This window comes from Mollisia scopiformis (genome assembly GCF_001500285.1).
Source record: "Mollisia scopiformis unplaced genomic scaffold LY89scaffold_21, whole genome shotgun sequence".
Lineage (NCBI taxonomy): Eukaryota > Fungi > Ascomycota > Leotiomycetes > Helotiales > Mollisiaceae > Mollisia > Mollisia scopiformis.
In genome coordinates this window covers 577278-594359 of record NW_017263601.1, presented here as the reverse complement: position 1 = coordinate 594359, position 17082 = coordinate 577278, and the positions used below count along the sequence as shown (strand labels likewise).

The following is a 17082-nucleotide window of genomic DNA, read 5'->3' as shown; positions in this document are numbered from 1 at the left end:
ACAGGGGCATAGAATCATTCAATATTTTTTGATGCCATAAAGATATCCAAATATTGACTTTGTTAACACTTAAACTGTAAGCCGTGATAATAATAGTGAATTAGAATCATAATTCAAATCATTGGCCGAAATATCCCGAAGAGAAAATTGGGACAAAATATTGAGGGGGCAGGGTTCGGTAAAACATAAGTAAAATATATTGCAACGATACTAGGAAATTGCCTTGATTCATTCTGAGGTAGTAACCTCACTATTATATAGTGCTAATCTACAGTACTGAGATCGTGAAATACTGTGTCACATCATAATGGTGCTTAGATTAGGATGGGTGGATGACATCAGGACTGGTTTAGTGCTTGGTGCAGCAGCCTATGGTAAGCTATTAATTAGCTTACCACTTGCATCTGATGGTGATTTGCAACAGAATAGCTTAGTAGAGGGCTCCGGATTTCCTATTTCGGCCATCGTAAATCGTGCACGTCGCCATGTGGGGTTCAATGGACGCCGGAGGGTCCTACTGTTGAATCTACCTTCCAATTTCATAGCGTATAATTTGCACTCTTTTCAAGAAGGTGCACTCGAGTCGATTTGATCCTTGAAAATACTTCACGCCTCCTTGCTCATTGAAGAAATGTCTGAAGCGGCTACTTTGCCGAGATTCCTTCAATCGATGGACTCGTTGGAAGATCAACTTGATGGCTCAGAGGATGAGAAAGGCCCGCTGTCGCCGACAGACAGTGAAGATCCCATTTTATCGAAGAATAATTGTGATACGGTCTCGCTGGGATGGCCAAGTCTGTTTGCATTGACATGCGGTATTGGAGGGTAAGTATCAGTCCCGACTGCTCAGCAAGCCGTGGGTTAATGAAGCTGTACAGGTTGCAAGTGATATGGTCGGTCATTCTCTCGCAAGGGGCAGTAAGTTTGAAGTCCCCACTGTACCTATCCGTGTCTTGTGTAGAAAGAACTCATGTTTGACTAGCCGTTCCTTGTATCTCTTGGGCTTCCAAAATCTTTAACTGCCCTAGTATGGATAGCAGGGCCATTTTGCGGTGCATTCGTACAGCCCATTGTGGGCTATCTCAGCGATATGAGCAGGTACTCTTGGGGACAGAGAAGACCATTCATTGTGATCGGAGCCGTTAGCACCATTTTTTCGCTCTGGATGCTCGCGTGGACAGAAAGTGGTATCAAATGGGTTGTACAGACCTGTCACTTGGAGGTCCGGAAAGAGATTACAGCAAATGTTGTCATTGCTTTCGCAGTATTTTGGATCTACGCCCTCAATGTCTCAATACAACCGCTTCAAGTTGGTCTTCGGGCATTGGTAGTAGAGAATTGTCCGACGCACCAGCAAGCGCAAGCAAGCGCGTGGGCAAGTCTCATAACTGGAGGTGGAAACATCTTTGGTTATCTTGTGGGGTTTACTCCTCTCCCAGAGATTGCAAAACAGTTATATTTGACGCATTTTCAATGGTTGGGCATCATAGCCTCTCTGGCAGTCGCAATAACGGTCTCAATTACCTGTAGCTTCGTTCATGAGAGGAGCTCCGAAGCTTTGCTCCTTCCATCCGTTAGAGGTCCACAACAATTCCTTCGAACTTTCAGGACCATGCCACTGAAGATTCGGAGAGTCTTTCACATTCAGATCTTTGCTTGGATGGCGTGGTTTCCTTATCTCTTCTACGCAACGAGGTGAGTTTCTTTTGGAGATAACACCTTGACTATCTGCGCTAACCGATGAATAGCTACGTTGGTGATTTATGTATGTCATCACTGAATTCTCAAATTTTATTGATACTAATCAAGAAACAAGATTTCAATGCCATACCACTGAGCACTTCAGAGACGTATCAGCCTTCTACAAGTGCTATTCGTAGTGTTAGCACTCGGGTTGGCACATTTGCGACTTTTTTATCGGCAATTGTCGCCTTTCTCACCAATATGCTTCTCCAGTTCGTTATCCGACAAACTACTTGTAACGATTCGCATGACTCTAAGTCCCATGGGCGAAAGCACTTGTTCCGAAGTTTCACTATTGCTCAGGTTTGGACTTTTGCGCACATAGCTTTCGCCATCTTGATGTTCTCAACTTTTCTTGTAAAGACACATATTGGTGGCACTGTCTTGATTGCTATGAGCGGGATCTCATGGGCCATGACTTTGTGGGTTCCGTATGCCATCATTGGTCAAGAGTTAACAGCAAAGCAAGACAGACTGAGAGAAATCGGCACGGCAGAGTTAGAATCGCCGGACGAGAATCCAGCGGGTCTCATCATGAGTCTTCATAATATGGCAATTTCGCTACCACAAATTGCGGCGGCCCTAGTATGTAGTGTGATTCTCTGGCTATCAGATGGTCAAAACGGTCTTGCTTGGTGTCTACGAGCTGGTGGTTTGGCAGCTTTGGGGGCTGCATGGACATTGTTGTCTCTGGAGGATAGTTGAAGATACAATAGCGTGCAATCGTTCTCGCGATGAAGGGGGTTAGCGGCTACGTGTATCTTGACAATTCATATTTGGTATATACCATGTTTAAGCAAGGTTGCAGTGCAGCTGCTCGCAACGAATCTGATATCAAAAGTTTGTGCTTTCAGGGGCTGCAGGGGCTTCTCGCTAAAGCGAACACTGAAGCAAAATCTCGATTATTACATTAAAATACAAATCAATTCAAATAACGTATAAAAACATACTCCGAGTTCTTTCACATATAGACCGACTATCTAAAAGAGTTTACATCTGTACTTGCTTTGATCCTTTCAAGTGACGGCGCCGACTTTGACGCTTCTCGCAAAATGAAAAGAGGCTTGAGAACAGTGAGAAAATGACAGAGTTCTAGGTCGTAGGCTCGCAATATTGCTATACTGAGCTCTTCTAGCACGAAACAACCCTTTTGAAATGCGATTGGCTCGATGAACATGCATGATGTATTGCAGAAGCTTTTCAGCTCCTCGCTTGCATCTCGCTTACGGCGGAGCTTGGTCTATTTCCCCCTGTACCTCCGTCAGTAGCGCTCACAGAAATCACCTCCGTGGAAACCTCCTCCGAGCGCTAATGCTGATCTCGGAGACTGACAGAGAAAGTGGAGCTGACGATTAATTCGGAGGGCAATAAGGTTGATTGCGGGATGTCGAGCAGATACTTACGGATTACTCACAGAAATGTCGGCCGCTGCTACGAGAACCTTTGAAAAACTCCGGACCATAGTTGTGGCTACTCGGTGACCCGCAATTACTCAATGCCTGTAGCCGAACTTAGGAGTGATCCGTGAGTATTTTCCGCTGACTCTTGAGCATATGAGTTTGCCCGATTGCGTAATTCAAAATTCCGGAGTTCTTGAGATGAGAATAGTCGGATGTTGTTCTGAATGTTGTTATGATAGGATAAAGTTGGATTTAGAGATTACAGTAGCCTTCAAGCTGACTAGAAACACAACCTCTTGTCTCCCTCAGTTCCCATCATTCCGCTCTAAAATCCTCAATATGCCTCTATTTAGGAAGTGGTCAGATTGGCAATGGCGCAGGCAACAACAGCATATTCATTACGAGTCACTGATTCCAAGCAGCGAGAAACTTGACGATGATGAAAGTGAAATTCACTTAATTTTGCCTTCTTCAGTACAGATTCCTCGGAAATTGCGAGTACTCAAGCGAACTCTGGGACTTCTTCCATGGGCATTGTGTGTAATTTTATCGGTATCTCTGGCAGCTGTGAGTTCAGCTCATAGAAGGGCTCACCGCCATGGCTCTTACGAAACTGGGTTTGATACAGACTTGGGTAGGTTGGGCACTTATCTATGGTCCATCGAGGATCGAAAATCTACTAATCCAATCACAGGACCTGCAAAATCATCTCTCGGTCTAACCAAGGTCAAGTTCTATGGCGGCATTCAGGTCGATCCAAACGGCACATACTACCTGACGCACAATCCTGATGAACCCCACTATGTAGGGGAATCAAGCCCTGAAGTAGACGAAGCATGGGAGCGTATGCTACTGCATAGTAAGCCCTGCCTCGTTCTTGCATTCCGGTACACGCGTCTTCCTCGCCCCGGACTGTGCCACTAACAAGCTTTTCAGAGCGATATCTAGGTCTTACGTCCAAAGAGGCAGCTGAGACTGACTTCGAAATCGATGAGAAGGATTGGATTTTCGACCTTTACTGGGTTTCGTCAGTTGCCCCACTCAGATCCACCAAGGAGAATTAGGACGTCTTAGGATCTTTCACTAACATTTTGATAGGCCAAACACTTTCCATACGTTACATTGTCTGGTCGGTCTAGCCTTTCTTCACTTGAATTATAGCTCAGATATTAACTCTTATCTAGAATTATATCCGCAAATCTCTAGATAGGGATCACTATACCGATATCGAAGACCTTCCAGATCGACCCTTCAGAATGACACATAGGATGCATTTAGGTGAGTCCACTTCGTCTCAAGGCTCTTAATGGCAATTTCTGAAAGATTGCCGATCTAGATCATTGCATAGAAGCAATTCGCCAAACAGTGCAATGCTCACTAGACATGACTCCTGTTCCCCGGCCGTGGATTCCCCAGGCGGGAATATATCACGCTGATGTTGATCAGTGGCATACATGCCGGGATTTCAGTGCGGTGAGAAATTGGATGGACTGGAGGAATCGCGATGAGAACGATGATGACTTTATCAATGTGACACAGCGTTATAAAGATAGAAATGCTCCCTATGCGAAATGGAACCCTTGGTAGCGAGTCTTGTGCTGCATTTAAGGTAGTTAATAGAGGAGAGGAAGTAAGATTATTATTCAGCAGTGACCTTTTACTAGTTGGTATTGGATAAACCTTATTCATCTCACACCAATGCCGCACACACGTACTTTCAGCCAACTAAAGACCCCTCCTCGTAGAAACCCGGTCAATAAGCAGGAGCAGATCAACAGCACTGGCATGATGGCTAACATCGACACCGCTCGTGTTGCCCCGCCCCCACTATCGCCCCTCTTCTCTCCCCGCTTTAAGGTACTGTAAGCAAGATTACTTCGTCTGTGCTTACGGTACCCTGGGTAATACTGAGTTCTCATCAAATATAGCAGTTGGTAAGCTCTTACAAGATGCTAGAAACCCCAGTTTCAAAGCCAACTATCCAACAAATATAAGACTAATAGATTGCTACTTTACCGATTTTTGGGTTCTTGCGCGGTCTACGGTAGTACGCTTGAAAGATTTTCCGTATCCCATCTCAGCCATGAATGGAGCAGATTCATCCCAAAATCTTTGGGAAGCACAAAAGCAACAACGGCCGAGGTTGAGAAGGCGTGGCACGGGAGCAAATATGGCTACAGCGTGTGACCAATGCCATCGCTGCAAGGTCCGGTGCAATGGGGGCCGTCCATCGTGTGAGCGTTGTCAAAAAGATGACACTACGTGCACGTACAGTCTGGGTAAGCCTCTTGGCAAGCCACCAAAAAACGGACGAAGGCCCGTCCCGACCCCCTCGCAGCCGCAGCCGCAGCTGAATATGCCGGCCCTGGCTCCACAATTGCCAACATTTGGGCAATTGGGTTCGCATTCGCACTCAACTTCTCTTCCTGATAGCGGGCAGGATGGGGAATTCGGTTTGTGCTATCATTCATCATCAGAAAGCTTGGGACAACTGATACTGTGATTCGTTCAGACTATGTCATTAACGAGGCGCAAAATTCTACGTCTAAGTCAACAACAGTCAATGGCAATACGGTCTACAACGGGGAGGGAGTAGCTACGGTAAGTCCAAAGCCTCATGAAAGCGATTATTTTTCTAGCTTAATTATCCAATGCTAAATTTAAGATAGCAAGGAGGTGGAGGTGAAGATGGGGAACCGAATTCCGCATCTTCAATGGAGATAGAGCATGACTTTCCAGCCCCGAAAGCTGTTATGCCATCATTTGAACGTGCAGAACAATACTTCTCTCACGAAGAGAGTCAATCTCTACTTTGGACAACCGAGGACAGCTTCTTTGAGGGAGCTGAAAGCGTAGAGGGAATGAATCTGGACTTTCTAGTCAGTGACTTCAGTCCACCTTCTTGGGCGGTTTCAAAGAGTAATGAGAACAATTCCTCAACTCCTCTAACGCTTGAGATGACAATGGAAAAGACTGGTTGCTCCAAGTCACAACTCATCTCACCTCCAGAGTCACTTCCTTCAACGGCACTATCTCAGAGTCAAGGGTCATCAGCAGAACAATCAGCAGAACAACCACAGAAAGCAGTTTGCCTTAACATAGATAATCTAGAGACCGCATCTGCATCAGCTCCCTCTAAGGAAGTCACTAGAAACGAAAAGAGTTACCAGCATCTCCCATTACTCTTAGAAACAACACTCCGCTTCTACTTCAAAGCACCATCTGCCACTCAAGCACCTATCAGCGACGCACTCCGATTAGCTAAAGACGGACTTCAAGCAATACAATGCTGCCTCCGCGAATTTTATCTTTCATCTCGTGCACAAGCATCATCATCTGGGCTCTCCTCACACGATCCATCACCCCCAGAACCGGATTCCGAGTCTAGCAGCATCTTAGCTTGTATCATATTGATGGAAAAGGTCCTCTTCTGCTACGATTCACTTCTCAAGCGGCGCTCGGGACCCGGAGATGTATCGTCTCCTTATGCACCCTCTCCAGCGCCATCCTCGACCTCAACATCCAATCCTACAGCGTCCAGCTCATCCGGCCACCATTGCATGCAGCCAATTTTTATTGGCGATTTCGAGGTGGAAGACAAAGCCAGCTGGAAGATGATTCTCGATGCCGTTGTGGCAGCCCAGAAGCAGGAGGCGAGAAGCACAATATCGAAGCTAGAGGATTGGGCAAGTGATTTAGCAGGGAAAGGCAAGAATGAAGGGCGTCTTGCAATATCGTTTCTGGAGCAGTTAAAGCGGAAATTTCATGATTGAAGGGCCCTACTCGTGGTAGAGAGGTAACCGACAACAATAAGAAAGTATCACGTTAGGCATGGTGACATGGATAGAATCATATCACATTAAGGAAGAAAACTCCATGTAAGTAGATCAGGACAGCCGAAACTGAGTTCGTGATAGCCATATATATTGCGTGGAGCAAGAAATGTTTTCATTCAGGAGATCAATATTTTCAACATGAGAAACGTCACGCAATCTCCCAGCCCGACCCCCAGCTTACCTCAATTGTCCCAATTCTCGCTCCAAAAGTATTTGTCCTTGGGAACTACTAATACACTATCTCTGTCCCTGGTACCCCATCTACTCTGACACAATGCCCTATTACTCTCATTGCCCTGACATAGTCTGAGAACATTCCGTCTATATCATTCATCAACTTATTGCAGTGAACAACATGCTCCCAATCCGCGGCCTTGCTATAGACGTAAACCTCTCTCTCACCCGCGACTACTCTCCCTGCTGCCTTGTGCATGATTCGCCAAAGATACAAGCAGTGCGCGCGATGATAATACGTATTCGACCAAGGACCCTGGTAGTCTTTCAAGCCAGAATTCTGTTCTAGAGGCTCCGTACGATTCTCGTATCGCCACCATGGCCAAGTCCCGGCACCACGTGTTGGTGCCAGCTCGGAAAAATCGGAAAGAACGTCATTGTAGACCTCTTCGTCAAGGCAAGCGGGTGGAGTCCAAGCAAATGTCATGAGGTCGAAGGTGCATCCTGCTGCTTCCGCTTCTTCGAAATTCGATCCACAGGAGAGAAGCACACCAGTTGATGTATATTCGAAGCCCGAAAGCCGTCCCGGCGGAAGCGCTTTACTGCGACTGGAGAGGAATCCAAATAGTGAGACGCTAAAGAGACCAGCAGCGAAGAGTAACAGAGCAGAATAGATATAATTCTTCCTGGCTAACAGGTATTGACGGAACTTCATGGAGGCATCTTTGACCGAGGAGCACATAGCAAGTAGACCGCCAAGTGGATAATCGCGTTCAAGCACTGTGTAATGGTCTTCCTTCTGACGCATCTTCTCGATGTCGATTTGATCGAGGTCATCAATGGAGTCTCTTTCATACCCAATTTGTGTTGATTGGCGAGATGACAATGACATTTGTTCGTCCAAGAAAGGACGAGTATCCTCAGAAGCCATGGTGACAAGAGCTTCCCCGAATTGCAGTCACGATATTGTCGAAATGGTTAGACGAAGCAACGTGCTAGTAGAGACAGCAGCGACTTTGAGTGAAGAAAAACGACCTTCAGAGCTTGACCGAAAAGTTCAATAATACGGAAATAGTCTGCTTCCGGACATACTAAGCAGAGTTTACTGGTGTCACTTACTGTCAATTTCGGATTGTGTAACCAGAGCGTCTGAGGTTTGATGCTACCGAATTATGATGCTTAGGTCCGAAGTTAGAAATGAAACTTCAACTTATCATTCGGATAGCAGGTATCGGTGAGAATTAGTGGCAAAAGTTCGGAAGCAATACCGGATTAAGAGTTGTCGAAATCGAGGGTTCCGAAGTTCTTGAATCCAACGAGCTATAGATCATCGGCTACAGATGTCTTCATAGTTACCAATAAAAGCTAAAACAATCAACAAACACTCCTCTGCCATCATACAATTTCCGAACTTGACTTTCTAAGCCTATCTCTCAATCATGAAGCTCAGCATTATCTTGGCATTTTTGCCCTTCCTTTCTGCGGCTTTGGCACTGCCTCAACCATATGGTTCGTCTCCCAAGTTACACGTGACAAGCTGTAAAAATATTAAAGCTGATTATCTATAGCCGTTGCCCAACGTGACATCGAGTCAATCAAGAGAGATATCGAATCTATCAAGAAAAGAGAGCCTGAGCCGGTTGTCGGAAGAGACATCGAGTCAATTAAGAGGGACATCGAGTCGATCAAGAAGAGAGAGCCTGACATCGAGTCAATCAAGCGGGATATCGAATCCATCAAGAAGCGAGATATTGAGTCGATCAAGAGAGATATTGAGTCTATCAAGAAGCGCGACATTGAGTCTATCAAAGTCCGTGATATTGAGTCGATCAAGAGGGACATTGAGTCGATCAAGAAGCGTGACATTGAATCTATCAAGAAGAGAGACATCGAGTCGATCAAGAGGGACATTGAGTCCATCAAAAAGCGTGATATTGAGTCCATCAAGAAGCGCGATATCGAGTCGATCAAATAGATGGACTCAGAATGTCGACTACTGACAGAGCACTTGGACAATGGAGCATATGAATCGGCTTCGTTTTCTTGGGGGAGGTGTTTTCCTTCACTTTTTACAGTATGGTCAGCCGCTGGTTCAACAATCATATTATGAGCAGTTGAATGACTCAGCGGAGGAAAAGAGGGGACGGTTTCATAGCAATGTGTCTGGGTCAATCAATACGTTGCTTTCTAAGATTGTCGCAGCCTAGAAATTGCATCTCATGTGACGGTTCCCATCTCCAAGCAAGAGCATTCCTGTCTCGTACTTTGTATGACTAAAGCAAGGGAACGCACTCATACCCTAACGTTAAATACAAGTCTGGGAATAATTGAGACTGACCGGCATGACAAAGATTCACCAAAAACACTCTCGCTAATTATGCAGCATATGGAAAAGTTATTCAGGTTTTCTCAGAAGCTTGTCGGCTGACCGTACTGATAAACGTAAGTGTTCCCTTATCTGTCTGCCGGGTTTGCTTCCGTGTCTTCTGGGAACGCTCCAGATCTATCGCCCGATGGACAAAGAGAAAATCCGGAGCGGACCAAATGATACAACTAATAATAGCTCCGACGGCGAAAATAACTGACTCTTGCTGCTCAGAACTACCTTATAAGTTTTACAATTCAAGTCTGCAGATAGACAACACGTGATATGATAGTGGACGACAACAATTCAAGGGCTTCAAATGATCAATCAAATTCCAGGAATTCTCTATCTAAGTATGAACGATGTCCTCATATAGACCCCGCTTCTGTGAACGACCACCACGTAACATTCCGCCTAATCTCCGACAACAAGCTATTCAATAACTCGACTAATGTTCAATCCAACAGTTGACTTCAGAGCCCCATTTTCACTCCCAAACTTGATTACTGAATCCCAATCACGACACTGATGCGCAATACCCTCACCAGTAATCGGACCATCATCCATGAACCCTGTTTTCACGTAAGCCGGCCACTCGATAGTGGTGTCTCCCGCGCACATTAGGCCTTGGCGAATGTAATCAAGGCAGTGCTCGAGGTGGTTTGAACCTCCCCATATCCTTGCCGGTTGATCTGTATGCAGAGCACGTATGGTATCGCGGATTGCGCTTAAGCAATGCAGTTGATGGAACACCGATATTGCAAACCATGCAACGTCCGGATCTTCGGGATCAGCGTGGCCCGGCTGGAGATCGTATCTGTAAGGATCCTCAAGCCGGATGAGACCATGTTGAACTGAAAGTGTAAACTACAGAACCACAAAATTTGTCATTTTGAATGACACTTACTTGGTACCAGATCGTCCCAAGCCTCATTACTATGTTCCGTATAGCTCATGTACGTATCAGTCATGTGAAATGTCTTTGGGACGACAGGTACTATGGCCTTCGTTAGCTGAATTCGGGAATCTGCCGGCGGAGGCTGGGTACTTCGAGGGACCATTGTCTGCGGATGCCAGCGCCCATTTCTTAGATTGCTACGAGCCCAGATCAATGCGCATGCCCCTGTAGCTAGAAGAGATGCCAGTATGATAGTGTTTATTCTGGTAAAGATGTATCTTTGAAGGAAAGTACGCTTCTTTCGCGGGGTAAATTCCGAATAACTCCCTTCATTATCATCGATTTTGGCGTACTCTCCTTTACCAAGTTCAGGTGCCATGGAGATTAGTCCAGTCTTTCGGTTGAAGGTGCAATTTGGCGATGCTGAGTTGCTTGCTGACTTTGTGCAAAAGTTTGACAGCTGCGTGGACGACGTCGGTGTTGATTTCCAGTCTCAACTATACAACGGAACGATTTCGGCAGAAGTTACAGATAGCAACTTCATTAATTCATCCGGATTAAAGAATTCTTGTAAGTCTTACCGAGCTATCGTACTCATTATTCTGCCATTGATATTCCGGAGTGCACCAAGTAGCTCCGGAGGCCTGCGCCGGAATTCCTAAGCGAGAAGAACACAGGGGTTAAGCGAGTGTGCCAGTCACAAAGGGGTTCGGAGCGATTGATGTCCTGGAAAACCAAAATGTGACTTGCCGATGTTCTAAAGTTCCCCCTTCAGTTGCAAAATTCGGAAGCTTTTCTGTCCTATTCTCGTGGTGTCTTCTTCGTAGGTTTGCCCAAGAAAGCTTTGCGTTATCACAGCAAATATTCGGCATGGTTCTGGAATTGTATAGGAGGGAATTCATTGTGCGGTTTTCATTGTTCGGTACACGACTCGGAGATCTTGTCGTCAAATTGTCGGGAATTCGAGATGCTGCTTTTGATTACCAGGATATTCACCACAAGAATGGATGCAGGCGCACTGAGGGTTTACGTTCTTCACCTACGAAGCGCTTTTTACAGTGAGTGTCTAGAGTTTGCATGCACAAGGCACATTTATGTTCTTCGAGAGGGTCCAAAGTATCATTCGAAACAAAGCGTCTGGCAATAATGCAGAAGGCATTTACTGCTCTCAAGAAAGTAGCCACTCCGCGATCCACTTCTGCATCCAGCTACTGCTTACGCCGCCCAAAGATCTCAATGGCTCGCTCCTAGACAGTGTCTTTTCAAGAGCAAGAACGTTCACTTCTTCTGTCTCTGGAAAGCTGGACGAAAAGAAATCCAAGAGCTTGATAGCAGGATTCGCTTTCAGCAGCGTCTCAAGTTCTTCATCTGCAACTTTTTCTCCTTCGTTTCCCTCCTTGCTCTTTAATGTTGATTCAAAATCTTGTCGAATGTTTGCAAGCCAAGACTTGGCAGGTACAACAGCTATGTTCTTCGACGTTATAGAGTCGATGATAGATTTCACATCTGGCAGCAAGGCTTCCCATGTAGTCACCTTGAGATTTCGAAGGTGCAACACCTCAGCACCAGAGCAAACCAGATTTCCATCATGATGCAATGATATATCAACGATAATCTCCGCCAGTAAATCAACAGGTATCCAGTCCACTCTACTCATGCCGGCACCCAGGCTATCAGGCAGTGCATTGATGCGAATAGAGCTCATGACCAAACTGGGAAGCCACTCAGCGGGATTCCACAGCCCGGGCTGAAGGACAGGACCAGCGATCTGTCCAACTCGTGCAATAAAATCGGGATTCTCAAATCCTTCGATGCTTCATTGCATAGTAGCTCAGCATGGAATTTGCTCTCTGCGTAACCATTTGAGAAAGGAGCATCGGTGGTTGTCACGACTTCTTCAAAGGTCAATCTGGAAGGTGTGCGAAGACCAAGGACGGAGCTTATTGACGAGATGAAGAACAAGGCGGGCTTGTACCTGGCAGAAGCCGAGAAGGTGAAGAGATTTAAAAGTCCAGTCAACTGAGGACGGAAAGCGTCGAGTGAGAGATTGAAGTTTACGGGCCAAGCATTGTGGATGATCAATGTTGCAGATTCCAGGATAGAATTGTACGCCTCCGAATCGAGGCCCAAGTTGGACTGAGCCAGATCTACCTCGAGGAATGTAACTCTCGTATGGTTCTGTCTGGAAGTGAGTATGGTGGCATTGTGTCGATGAATCTTGGGGCTTCGATTGTCATTCTTCCGGTCGAGACAGTAGATATAATCTACACTTGGGTCATTGAGGAGAGCCTCCAGTAGGTAGCCACCGAGACTGCCAGTCGCTGCTCATGACATTCTTGCATTGGCTTCTGTTGTTTCTAACGCAGTCTAGTTTCACAATCTCCTCATAGGGGCGTCAAACTTACATCCTGTCAAGACAACAAAGTGCTTCTCGGGTCTTTTTACAACGCGGGTAGTAGGCTGGGAAATGTCGTGAACGCAATCTCGGTATTCTTCAAATATTGATGTTAGGGACTGAGCCCTAGCTTGCTTCTCCCGGGTTTGCAAATTTTGTTTGCTGATTTGAAGTGAGAGGATCGCATTGGAAAGCTGCGCGATAGACGGATGGTTGTAAACAGTTGCAATAGCCACGTCTGATATGCGAAGGCGTTGTCTCAACATTCGTGTTATCTTCAAACCATGTAACGAGTCGAGCCCGATTGCGAAAAAGTTGGTGTGATCGTCGAGCTCGGTATATCCTGTTGCCTCGATCACAATAGCCCTCACAGCTTGCGAGATGGACTTAATATCCTGTACACGGATAGTTATTCCAAAGTCATCTACATCTGAATTGATGTCTGCATTCTGGTAGACTCTGTCAAGTTCGGCTGAGTACTGCAGAATTGTAGCTACTCTTTGTATTGTGCCTTTACCCGCACGAATGACAGGCTTCTTGGAGCTGAGTGGCAAGACCATAAACTTCTCCACCCTTGTATATGCGGGAGCAAGCCTGTTAGCCTCTTCAATACTGGGCCAGATCCGCTCGATGAAAGTAGCCTCCCCAGCAATGCTTTGCGGCTGAGCAGTAGTAGCAGCCTCGATCATCAACGCCGCCTGGAATCGCTGGGTCCCAACAACGATTGCAGCCGAAACTTCGGGATTCCTAGCGACGATATGTTGCTCCATCGAGTTAGGATTTGTCTTTTCTCCATTTAGGAAAACAATAATATCATCGGCACGAGCACTCCAACTCCATAAGTTAGGAATGGTGGGATGTTGTTTGAAAAGATCACGACTTCCATATTCTTTCAGGTGAGGAAAAACAGTGAAAGTTGGTTGTTCGCTTTCTTTTTCCGGGTCATGCTTGACATATAGCTCATAGTTCCCATCAGCGATGTCTCTGAACTCGGTACCTAGGCAAGGATGGAAGAAGACATATTTCCAATCATATGGAGTCATCTCTTTTGGTAACAACTGCGGTGTCATCCCAATCTCAGACGCTCTGTACTGACATATTAGCGGCAATTTAGAAGCGACCTTGTCACCCACTGCCTGCGGAAGATCTCCACCAGCATAGAGACAACGTTCAAGATTCTGAGCACAATAATCAAGCAAGGCAGCATCTTGGTTCAACTCGTGGATGATTGAAGGGACGATAAGAGCGACGTGTGCGGAAGTATGATGAAGCGCGTCGACAATGCCTTGAGCAGTGGGGATTGTTCCAGCAAGAGGAGCTATCATGACCGTTCCAAAGGGGATGGCGGCAAATAAGTGGCTTGCAAGACAAGCGCCATGGAATGGAGGGAAACAGTTCAGAACTCGTTTACCTTGTACCAGTCTGTCCATAAATCCCAATCCCTCTGGAGGGTCCTTGGCTAACATGTTCATGTTCCGAGCCACACCCTCGTGCGAATAGATCAGTGCTTTTGGGAAACCAGTAGAACCAGAAGTATGTATAACCATCAAAGGCTCAGACATAGCTTCTTCGAACTTCTTGTCATATGGATAGACTGGGTATTCTATGCCTAGCAAGTCTTCGACGCTTGGCACGGCAAAATGTTGCATATAATGCGATTCGAGAATTGCACTAACAGAAGCCGGCTTAGGTTCTGGGTAGAGTAGCTTGGTACAGTTCAGTTGATGGAAGAGCTTGAGATGGGCTGCCAAGCTGTTGCGTGGAGAGGTCAGGAACAGTACGTATCCGACCTTAACTGCTGCCAAAACCAAGACGGTATATCGGAAGTCATTCGGTCCAACATAGGTGAGAACTTCGTGGTTCGTAGATGAACCAAGGGTTTCAAAGAGCTACCAAGCAGCCCCATTGATAGCATTTGAGAAGTCGTGGTACGTGATGCTCCGATAACCTTCGTCGTAAGTCGAGGGTGAGACTGGGTACTCGGCGTAAAGAGCCTCAGGAGTTTCACGTGCCAAGCGATCCACGATGTGGGGAAGAAGGTCGTTCTTCCACTGCGAGCGTCGGGCGTGTTCAGTCGCCATGAAGGGGTTTTTGAATGAACTACTTGATTGTGGCTGAAGTTAACGGATTTGCACGTTACATGCTTCAAAGAAATCAGAACGAAAAACAATAAACGATGTATTCCAAACAAAAGAGGATGGAGATTTCCTCAGTCCAGACTAATTATAGGGCACAGGTGTCTGACTGCGGGGCTTTGTTGGCTTTTCCGTTGGCTTCTATGTTGGCTCTTCATTTCGGCCAATCGAGGAACCTCACGAGAGTGATATGCAAAGTCGGGATGGAGACAAAGAGCCGAAGGAACCGGTTATTAGTCGAAATAGCCAAGGCAGAAGTCATTATGTGTAGTTATTGATAGACAGCGAAACACCAGGCGAATATTCCAGCTTTTGAGGATGATCACGATGAGACAAACTTCTCAAAACGGATTTTCAAAATGGAATCTCATCACCCATCAGAACAAGCTGATTTGACATTCGCATACCAAACCCCTATCACCAAAATTCTTCATCCCAAGCCAGGTTGTTCTTCTCAAGCGGCAATCTTGTTGGCAATGGATTATCACCGTACCCATGCAGAATATAATCATGGATCCTTGCCAGCGTCAAATCTTGATTCTCACTCCCGTAGAGATCAGACCAATGTCCAAATCCTTCGATGCCGCGAAGTACAAGTCTTTGTAACTTAAGCTGCCTCATGGTTTCGATGCATTGAACCCAATCGGGGTGAGCTGTCCATGTGCTTGTTGACCAGTCCCAAGCAACGTGGCTAGTTTTGATTTCGATAATAAATTTCAAGGTAAGGTCTTTGATCTTCGAGTGATTCTGTAGCAGATTTTGGATGCTTGCACCACAACTGCGAAATTGTGATAGCTTCAATCGCTCAAGGCGGGGGAAGGTGACGGGGTGGTTCCCAAAGAGTTCCCTGATGTCGTCGTGGAAGTAAGTGCAACTATGCTGCTGATCCACTGCTCTGTGATATTTCATATCCAGAGATAGGTCGACAATCTTAGTCATTGATTGTAGGATCGCAGGAAAATCGACCCAGTACGCTTTTGGCGTATCTTCGGGATCGACATAAAAACCCTGGAAAGGCACAGCAGTGTCGATGCCCAGATTAAGATGAGTGAGGTTTCCGAATATTGCTTTTGTCATCGACAGCTCATCCGCATTCAAGGTTAGAGTGGAGCCATGAATAAAGGGAATCTTCTCTTTTGTGTAAGTAGCAGTCTTGAAACCGGACCGAAGACAGTATTTGATCGAGCCTACTTTGTCGCCATCGTAACCGAAATCAACATTATCGAGAAGTCTGAATGGTTTCTGGATATTGTGGCCTTGAACTCCGATCTTGGTTATATTGGAACCAAGTGTACTTATGACTCGGAATAGGGTCATCATCTGGTTCCCACGTGCCCATCTGCGGGATATGGAGTTTTCTGAGAGAGCAAATTTGAATCTGTCGGAGCCCTTTATCGCTGTATTGCAAAGTATAATTGTAGACAGCTTGGGAAGTGAAGAAATAATCTGGCAGAGATGCTTTTCAAGACGTTCCAAGATCGCGTATTGCTCGTGGACGTATGCAGTGAACTCTGCGAGCGCCTTCATGCGAGTCTCTGGACCGCACTCGTGAACGAGAGTACAAGGGTCAGTCCGCACCCAGGTACCGGTGGTATTTTCCCAGCGCGGTCGGAATCTAGGGAAAGATTTCAACAAAGGGCCCTGTGCAGTATTGAGAGGCACAAATTGACTGGAACTGCCGTGGATAGATGAAGGACTTCCAAAACAGAATTAATGGAAAACTTCCACTTACTCGAAGGGATCAAGTTCATCTTTATATTCTGGTAGCCTGAAGATCGTGGTATCGTACCGCAAGATTCTAGTGTGGTAGGACAGAATGGGGTCCCGGGTGATTTTGCTGAGACGATCGAGATGCTCTTGATGCGGAGCAAAGGTAACAGCACGAAAAAGATACGGGCTTGACAATGAATGTAGATCTCTTCCAGCAAGTCTAGCTGACTGAATATCCTCAGTCTTTAGATAGTCTGCTAGAATGGCAAAGACATCCACGGAGAGCTTGGTGAAATGACAGCAGAACTCTGCTGGATGAGTGCTAGGAGAAGCCATAGGCAGTGGGATTGAAGCCATAGGCAGTGGGATTGAAAAGACAAAGCTGCAGGTACAGAAAATAAGTGAACGAAGAACGCACAAAAGAAA

The 17082-nt window shown here is 46.1% G+C and overlaps 8 protein-coding genes across 8 annotated transcripts; 4 read left to right on the top strand and 4 right to left on the bottom strand.

The window, feature by feature from the left end:
- Nucleotides 1-670: 670 nt before the first annotated feature.
- LY89DRAFT_592608 (uncharacterized protein) lies at nucleotides 671-2448 on the top strand (the record flags this gene model as incomplete). Its single annotated transcript, XM_018209707.1, has 5 exons — nucleotides 671-825; nucleotides 879-918; nucleotides 983-1695; nucleotides 1749-1765; nucleotides 1817-2448. The coding sequence occupies 5 exons, from the start codon at nucleotides 671-673 to the stop codon at nucleotides 2446-2448; spliced, it is 1557 nt and encodes a 518-aa protein (XP_018066812.1).
- Nucleotides 2449-3053: 605 nt separating this feature from the next.
- Nucleotides 3054-4949, top strand: LY89DRAFT_208018 (uncharacterized protein). Its single transcript, XM_018205836.1, has 7 exons — nucleotides 3054-3267; nucleotides 3383-3777; nucleotides 3838-4002; nucleotides 4080-4170; nucleotides 4242-4272; nucleotides 4328-4421; nucleotides 4480-4949. The coding sequence occupies exons 1-7, from the start codon at nucleotides 3239-3241 to the stop codon at nucleotides 4728-4730; spliced, it is 1056 nt and encodes a 351-aa protein (XP_018066811.1). The 5' UTR covers nucleotides 3054-3238; the 3' UTR covers nucleotides 4731-4949.
- Nucleotides 4950-5578: 629 nt separating this feature from the next.
- On the top strand, nucleotides 5579-7077 carry LY89DRAFT_207988 (uncharacterized protein). The gene has a single exon (XM_018205835.1). The coding sequence runs from the start codon at nucleotides 5858-5860 to the stop codon at nucleotides 6914-6916; it is 1059 nt and encodes a 352-aa protein (XP_018066810.1). The 5' UTR covers nucleotides 5579-5857; the 3' UTR covers nucleotides 6917-7077.
- A 113-nt stretch (nucleotides 7078-7190) lies between these two features.
- Nucleotides 7191-8084, bottom strand: LY89DRAFT_722071 (uncharacterized protein; the record flags this gene model as incomplete). Its single annotated transcript, XM_018218703.1, has 1 exon — nucleotides 7191-8084. The coding sequence occupies one exon, from the start codon at nucleotides 8082-8084 to the stop codon at nucleotides 7209-7211; it is 876 nt and encodes a 291-aa protein (XP_018066809.1). The 3' UTR covers nucleotides 7191-7208.
- A 469-nt stretch (nucleotides 8085-8553) lies between these two features.
- On the top strand, nucleotides 8554-9321 carry LY89DRAFT_722070 (uncharacterized protein). Its single transcript, XM_018218702.1, has 2 exons — nucleotides 8554-8662; nucleotides 8722-9321. Exons 1-2 carry the CDS (start codon nucleotides 8593-8595, stop codon nucleotides 9126-9128), a joined length of 477 nt encoding a protein of 158 aa, XP_018066808.1. The 5' UTR covers nucleotides 8554-8592; the 3' UTR covers nucleotides 9129-9321.
- Nucleotides 9322-9897: 576 nt separating this feature from the next.
- LY89DRAFT_785810 (uncharacterized protein) lies at nucleotides 9898-10900 on the bottom strand. The gene is made up of 3 exons (XM_018222924.1): nucleotides 10567-10900; nucleotides 10426-10515; nucleotides 9898-10372 (listed from the first exon to the last, which is right to left on the bottom strand). The coding sequence occupies exons 1-3, from the start codon at nucleotides 10793-10795 to the stop codon at nucleotides 9951-9953; spliced, it is 741 nt and encodes a 246-aa protein (XP_018066807.1). The 5' UTR covers nucleotides 10796-10900; the 3' UTR covers nucleotides 9898-9950.
- Nucleotides 10901-11584: 684 nt separating this feature from the next.
- Nucleotides 11585-14892, bottom strand: LY89DRAFT_699728 (NRPS-like enzyme; the record flags this gene model as incomplete). The annotated part of the gene is made up of 4 exons (XM_018217075.1): nucleotides 11585-12222; nucleotides 12276-12737; nucleotides 12822-14663; nucleotides 14760-14892. 4 exons carry the CDS (start codon nucleotides 14890-14892, stop codon nucleotides 11585-11587), a joined length of 3075 nt encoding a protein of 1024 aa, XP_018066806.1.
- A 471-nt stretch (nucleotides 14893-15363) lies between these two features.
- On the bottom strand, nucleotides 15364-17013 carry LY89DRAFT_738239 (uncharacterized protein; the record flags this gene model as incomplete). The annotated part of the gene is made up of 2 exons (XM_018220350.1): nucleotides 15364-16561; nucleotides 16679-17013. The coding sequence occupies 2 exons, from the start codon at nucleotides 17011-17013 to the stop codon at nucleotides 15364-15366; spliced, it is 1533 nt and encodes a 510-aa protein (XP_018066805.1).
- Nucleotides 17014-17082: the final 69 nt, after the last annotated feature.